Source organism: Poecilia reticulata, linkage group LG9 (assembly GCF_000633615.1).
Source record: "Poecilia reticulata strain Guanapo linkage group LG9, Guppy_female_1.0+MT, whole genome shotgun sequence".
Lineage (NCBI taxonomy): Eukaryota > Metazoa > Chordata > Actinopteri > Cyprinodontiformes > Poeciliidae > Poecilia > Poecilia reticulata.
Window position 1 is genome coordinate 33,454,356 of NC_024339.1, and position 7,148 is coordinate 33,461,503.

The following is a 7,148-nucleotide window of genomic DNA, read 5'->3' on the forward strand; positions in this document are numbered from 1 at the left end:
CAAGACACTGAAATTCAAGTTATCAACCAATTCTGTGCACGAATGTGTAAATGTGAACATAAGTGTAACTCTTATTTGTTACTACCCAATAGTAAGTCCCGCCTACTCCTTACAACTCTTTGGACTCACTACTGCCCAGTTCTCTGTCTAACAGGTCCGGAAAATCCCCAGAACTTGGGTCTTACCCTAGAGRTAGTTTGTGGAGAATTATCTGTCTAAAGTGGGGTCGGAAAGGACTCGTCTAGCTCTGACTACCTTTGATCCAGAAGTTATGACCCTTTACAGTTGAGGAACAATCAGCTGAGTAGCCCTCGCAGCTGCATAACCCCTACAACCATTCCTGTTAACGGTAGCTCCTCTCCTATAATAACGGCACTTGTTAACGGCTAGATTAAGTTTAGTGAYTTAGATTYAAGTCCCAGGGTCATTATTTTAACACTCACCAGAGGAAAACACAAAGCCACCCTGTCTCTAGAATCATGTATGTTAACTTTACCATATTTAGGAGAACCAACAATAATTAAGACTGACACAATTAAACTCACTGTTCACAATTCTCATTGGAATTTTAGAATATAATTTTATTAAGCAAGCTTTAGCAGGGGCATATGACAAACAGGTTAAATTCCCAAAGGTTATAAAAAAAGGTAAAAATATAATAAAATCAAATTAAAACCAATCACATCCTACCCTTATTCTTATCCCTAACCTGTATCACTAAGTTTACTGAGCGAGGCTTTGGGGGAAGCTGGTCAACTCATACCCGATKKTTCTTGGTCTCGGCAGCTGTAATCTTTAGATGTCCTTGGTCAGAGTCTTTGTCCAGTCCTCTTTTCTGAAGAGAAGGGGAGCAAAACCGTACGTTGTCCTTATAACGTGCAGAATCTTTGTCTTTAAATGACCTCCGTCTCTTTTCCAAGTCGGCTGCAACTGAGTTGAGAGCGTTGGGTAGAGGCAGAGGAGTTGGTCGGATCWGGAACCAGGGTCGGTGGCTGGTGGAACTCGTCCCTTCTAGGCGGCGTGAAGTCTTGAAGCTTCCCTCGGTCCCGGGGTGTAGTCCTCTGCTGGTCTTTAGCCTGCTTCCTCTTGTTGGCTCCTCTTCTGCGCCGTGGACGAAGAACCCCTTGCCTTCCCTGTGCTCCAGCTTTTAAGCCCTCTCAACGCAGGGCGGTCTATGGGGCAGGGCTGCGTTACTGTAGAACCTTCCCACTGCGTCTCACTGTCTGTGGAAAGTCCCTACCTTCCCCAACTCTCCWATGACTCATTCATACCTCATCACCACATCCAATTATGGATGTTGACCATCTGTTTCTGATTCTGCCGCGCCCTCGCTAAGAAATGACTCATCCTCCACTGTTTCTCCTTCTAAGTCATTTTTGTCTTACAAAACATAATCAATGTTTTACTTTGTTGACATTTTACTTCAGTATGTTTCTTCCTCACTCATTATCTTTTAATTTTTAATAATCAATACTTATTATACAACAATCAAGTTGTTCAAACCTCACTTTCCATACTGTATTATAACATTCAGCTGATTAAAAGTACAGAACATACATTTTTGATTATACATTACAGACATTCCTTCATTGGCATGTATTATTGTTATTGTAAACTTGTTACAAACCATAATCATCATTAAATCATTATACAAGGTTTACTGTTATTTCTCAGGCCTTTATTCCGTTTTCTGCGTGTACCTGGACAGATCTCACATGCTTATACCAGGTTTCATGAGAATCTGTAAAAGTGCATCAAGGGGCTGATATGCAAGTTGTGTCCATTTAGTATTTTGGACTGCAAATTACTGAAAACCAAGGTTATTGACTGGATAATGTGTCACATCTGTGGTGTTTTGTACGGTAATGTTCATTACGGTAGAGCCAGACATTGATGCAACATTGCCAGGGTTAAGGGGCTGGGCTGGAACTGAAGCAGGGAAAAGGTGAGGGACCATAGAGATGTACCCTGACATGGGGGGGTGGATGCTTGGGGCTGGCACAGCAGTTGTAGGGTTAGACCTTTGAATGGCGGGAGGAACGGTGTGTGTTGTGGGTATGAAAGATGGTGTTGGGAAAGGCAGAGGTGCTGGAGGCCTGAACTGTGGTGTCTGGGAAGGCAAAGGTGCTGGAAGTCTGAATTGTTGTGTTAGGGGAGGCAAAGGTGCTGGAGGTCTGAATTGTTGTGTTTGGGGAAGCAAAGGTGTTGGAGGTCTGAACTGTGGTGTCTGGGGAGGCAGAGGTGCTGGAGGTCTGAACTGTGGTGTTTGGGGAGGCAAAGGTGTAGGAGGTCTGAATTGTTGTATTTGGGGAGGCAAAGGTGCTGGAAGTCTGAATTGTTGTGTTTGGGGAGGCAAAGGTGCTGCGGTTCTGAATTGCAGTGCTTGGGGGGGATAAGGTGCTGTGTGTCTGAACTGTTGTGTTTGGAGAGGATAAGGTGGTGTGGGACTGAATGGTGGTGATGGAGGAGATATTGGTACTGCAGGATGTGGCTGACCAACAGGGGAAAACACTGATGTTGCATGCCAGGGCTCTGGCATTGGGAATGGCAATGGAGATGTCTGTGCAGGGCCATTACCTTCATTAACACTCTCTTTGCTTGAGCAGAGTGAAATTAGCATATCCCTCTGCTCAATCTGCAGTGCTCCTGACAGGACCTGGAAATTATCATCTAGTTTATCATTCATCTTACTAAACTTATCCTCATTAGAGCCAGACTTAATGAAGCCTTCAATAGAATTGGATTTGTGGAATTTTGTCATTAGTTGCTCTGCAGACACCAGTGTAATGCAGAGGTCATCCAGAGCTTGTTGAACTATAGAAGAGATTTGACCAGGTCCCTTTTCTTTAATGGCTTTAACAAGTCTCTCCAGGGTTTGAACTCTTTGGGCGATTCGTTGACAGCGATTTTTGTTGACCTTTGCATTATCAGCCCTATGGTAGATGGTTGTGCATAGGCCAAAGATACGTTCTAGAATGTCCATTATTACCTGTTAAGACAGACAGACAACAGGCAAAGATGTAATTATGTCATAACTTAAGAAGAAGTTTATAACTTGCTAGTTAAATAAACTGGGGAGAAACAAACTAGATAGCAGTCAACTGGCAGTTTGGAATGTAGCTTAGCCAAATAACCTTGACCATAGTCCAATCAAATTTCATTACATGGATTGTGAAGTCATACATTCAGGATAAATTGGTCTCCCAACATTGAACGTATAAAAATAGTTTCAGACTTCCATCCATCCATCCATTTTCTTACAACCTTGTCCCTTGGTGGGGTCGAGAGGGGTGCTGGTGCCTATCTCCAGCTAACGTTCCGGGCGAGAGGCAGGGTACACCCTGACAGGTCGCCATTCTGTCGCAGGGCAACACAGAGACACATAGGACAAACAACCATGCACACTCACACCTAGGGACAATTTAGACAAACCAATTAACCTAAGTCATGTTTTTGGACTGTGGGAGGAAACCGGARTACCCGGAGAGAACCCACGCATGCACAGGGAAAACATGCAAACTGCAGAAAGACATGGGCYGGGAATTGAACCCAGAACCTTCTTGCTGCAAGGCAACAGCTCTACCAACTGCGCCACTGTGCAGCCCCCAAGTTCAGACTTAAAAAGCTTTATTTTTCTTTTGTTGTTTTATAAACTTGTATTGACAAATGAGATTCGGACATAGTTACTTTAAATATATATTAATAAAAACACAGACATCACTTGTAAATATACCAGATTATAACCCAAGGCAAATTTGGTAGGTTGACATCAACGCATGACATATTTACATAAGGCAACAGGTACAACAAGACTCCACTGAAAAGTGGAAACACAAAAATTTAACACTCATCCATGCACTGATTCTCTTTACCTAATTATTTTGCTGGGCTATGGAGGGGTGCTGCCTGTCTGCAGCGGTGGGTGAGAGGCAGGGCACACCCTGAGCAGGTCACCTGTCCAAAGATCAAAATAAAACAATAAAACACATGGGGAAACATGTAGTTTTGTAATGTGAAAGAAAGGATAAACGTAAGAGTAACCGCAATAAACATGACTGATGAATGTTTGTCAATAGAGATTGCATATTTTAAGCTATATCTCCAATTGTTTTAATGTAAAACAMAAAAAGTAGTTCTTCCATAATTCGACTTTTAAGAAAAACAATTTTTGGGAACAGAAGGTTGCTTGTGAAGTTGACCTGAAATCCCTCTTTGCTAGGGATTTTGTTCTGAATGKTTTTGTTCTAGTCATTCATACTGACCTATGAAAAGTGCTTTACAAATTCACCCAATCGCACTCAATAATGTCCATAAATTTATATTCAAACACACATATAGGCAGGCAGACTTGAGATATTATGTAAGTACTTTGGTGACTTCTTGTATTATAATTTATCCTTGAAATTGAAGGTTTAAAGCGTAAATTCAAGCTCGGAAGACTCCAATCGACTCCCCGGCCTCTTCCATTACCACGCCAATGCTTAAATCAACAAGCACCGGAGTGCAGCCACTCAAGCCAATCACCTCACAAGAGTTCCTTCAAAAGCACCAACAAAAATGGGTTCTCCAGCCTTTCAGCCGCGCTTTGACCCACCTCCTCCCCATCTCCACCCCCATCCGGACGAGCACCTTCAGCTGGGCCAGAGCTTCAAAAAAGAATGCAGTTTAATAAATCTTTCTAACTGATGTTTTTTCTCTGTGTGAGTTTCTCCAGATTGAAATGTAATGTGTATGCACTCAATGTTAATGCTGTCTTGTTCTTTGAACAGTTTTGATTTGGGATTTGGTCAAATTAGCTTCTTTTGCACAATTTTTGCAAACAGTTGTTGAATAAATTGGACATAACATAACAGAGCAACTCCAACACGCCAGGAGCGCCGCCAGGAATCTTGGGCCCCATGACAAAAAATTTGATTGGGTATTGGGTCCTCCCACCCCCTGCGCAGCTGCTGTTACAATTTCTTGAGTCTATAATGTGACCCATAAAAAGCATCACAATTGTAAAGGCTTGCAACTGCCTTGCTTTCTTTGGTCCACTACTAAAACTAGCACAATATTTACTGCTTGTGAATTTTACATGCAACAGTCGACATACAGTATGCAAGTAGGTTGCTTAATTTTTTTCTTAGTTTTAGATTACTGAAATGTCTCTCCCCACGAGCAACAGTCAAAAGCAACGAGCAAAATACATATAAAACAATCCAGACTTCTCAAAAATGCTATGTAGTTGCATTTTATGCAAGCTGCAGTATGTAACTTTAATAAAAAAAATGTTTTCTCCATATTTGTTAAAGCTGTCACCATGTCGTGACAGTTTGTTATGAGAGACATAATCTGTGTAATCAATCAATCTTCTCCACCTCCTTCCTGAACTACTATTGCTAGCTAAAGTAATGCACCGCTCTGACCAATAAGGAGGGTCTTAGTGTTATTAATCAACTTCATTCACTCACTGCTAACTGTGTTAATGGTGGAGAAATAACATGTCATTTCAGAAAAATTGTTTATCTGCGCTCATTGGTAGCTATGCTAACTAGATTGAGCATTGCATAGCACAGGCTATGCTAGCTGCAGCGTAGCACAGAGCAAGGGGGTGGAAGGATGAGCAGGCACATGAGATTGTGATTGACAGCGCTAAAACTCTCCTGTCTCTGATTGGTTGTTTCTAGAGAACCCTGGGAGAAAGCAGAGGAAATACATTTTTCACAGATTACCTCTCATACCATACTGTCACAACATGACAGTTTCAACAAATATGTGGGGGAAAAAATATATTTGTATAAAAGTTACATACTGCAGCTTTAATTTCACTCAGGAGAGGACGGGTCAGGAGGGACGTGGGTTTTAACTGCTGCTGACTGACTTTACCTGTGGTAAAAGGTACAGGGAACAAATTAAATATATGAATATGTTGGTAATTTTATTCCTCAATTCATTAAATRCTAGTGTGACGTCCCCCTCCACTTTACATGGAGGGATCCATCAGTTATTAATTGTTTTGTCCCGAGGCGGAGCAGAAGGTGCGGGACCAGGATTCGCCAGGGCCAGCGCGTCCTCGCTATAAAAGCAGCCTGCTCCAGCGCGTGAGAGAGAGGAGAGGAGTTGAAGTTGGCTTGGAGCTGAGTCGGCTTCTCCACCCAGCTCTGCTCTACAGAGRTGGCTATTCCCTGACCTGCCTGCCCACCCCGTCTTTGTTTGGGTTTTTTGTTTGACCTTTCTTTTCTTTTGCAGGACTTCTCCGCTCACCACCAGCTTCAGAGATGCCATCGTGCACAGGGGGCCGCCCACTTGTTGCTGTTWGGTTCTGTTTGTTGTATGTGTTGCTCAATAAAGAGCATATTTCTTGTTGAAGGCCGTGTCTCCCTGGCTTTTGTTACGGCTCAACGAGCCGGGTCGTAACAAAATGGGGGCTCGTCATTAGTTGAACTTGGTTGCGCTTGAATAGTTTGTTGTTTTTGGTTAGATTTCGGTTTCTGGAATTTTTTCTTTGTTTAAATGTCCATCGTTTGTTCGAGACACGGCTTGGAATTATTTTGTGGTTGTTGGATGGCGTAATTTTTATTTTCTTTATTTTTTCGGGTGTGGCGCTTCATTTATTTATTTTTCTGTAATCAGTGTGTTGAGTGTTGATCGTGTGCACTTGTTTGCAGCTTTGGTCCCCTGATAGGCGATAGAGGTGTGGCTCCTTTAGGCTTCATCTGGTCGTTATTTTTTGTAGTGTCGCTTCGAGGTGGTTAGTGTTAACTRTTTACACCAGTGTTTCTCAACCTTTTTCGGGCCAGCGCCCCCCTAGCCCTAATCCAGGTCCCTCACCGCCCCCCACCAAATAATTTGTAGGTTACTTTGCACTGACAATTATTTTATTAATAATATTACTATCATTATTGTAGATGTTTTGAATCGGCGCACCGATTATGTTTTCCAGTACACTTCGCGCCCCTTACGCTCCTTCACCTCGCGCACATAACGGGGTATTTACGGGGTAGCGAGTTTTGCCCTAAACGTATCGGCGTCTGGAGGAGGGGGGCTGGGAGAGAGGCGAGCGTATGTTTCTACGCTCCTTCGTGGGGGGCGCCGATTTATGTTTTCGCATCCACCTGAATAATGTGTATAGTTGCGCCCCTGCCCATGACATTTCAACAATATTT

General features: G+C 42.9%; 1 protein-coding gene across 1 annotated transcript in view; it reads right to left on the reverse strand.

Annotated features, from left to right (window-relative positions):
• Positions 1-1,643: 1,643 nt before the first annotated feature.
• Positions 1,644-7,148, reverse strand: part of LOC103470750 (arginine-glutamic acid dipeptide repeats protein-like) — a 24,979-nt gene continuing 19,474 nt past the window's right edge. The window contains exons 2-3 of the mRNA XM_008419397.2: positions 3,873-3,954; positions 1,644-2,989 (exon numbers count right to left, since the gene is read on the reverse strand). Coding sequence (XP_008417619.1) covers positions 1,805-2,983 — 1,179 coding nt within the window. The 5' untranslated portion in view covers positions 2,984-2,989; positions 3,873-3,954 and the 3' untranslated portion in view covers positions 1,644-1,804. The remainder of the gene's footprint in view (positions 2,990-3,872; positions 3,955-7,148) is intronic.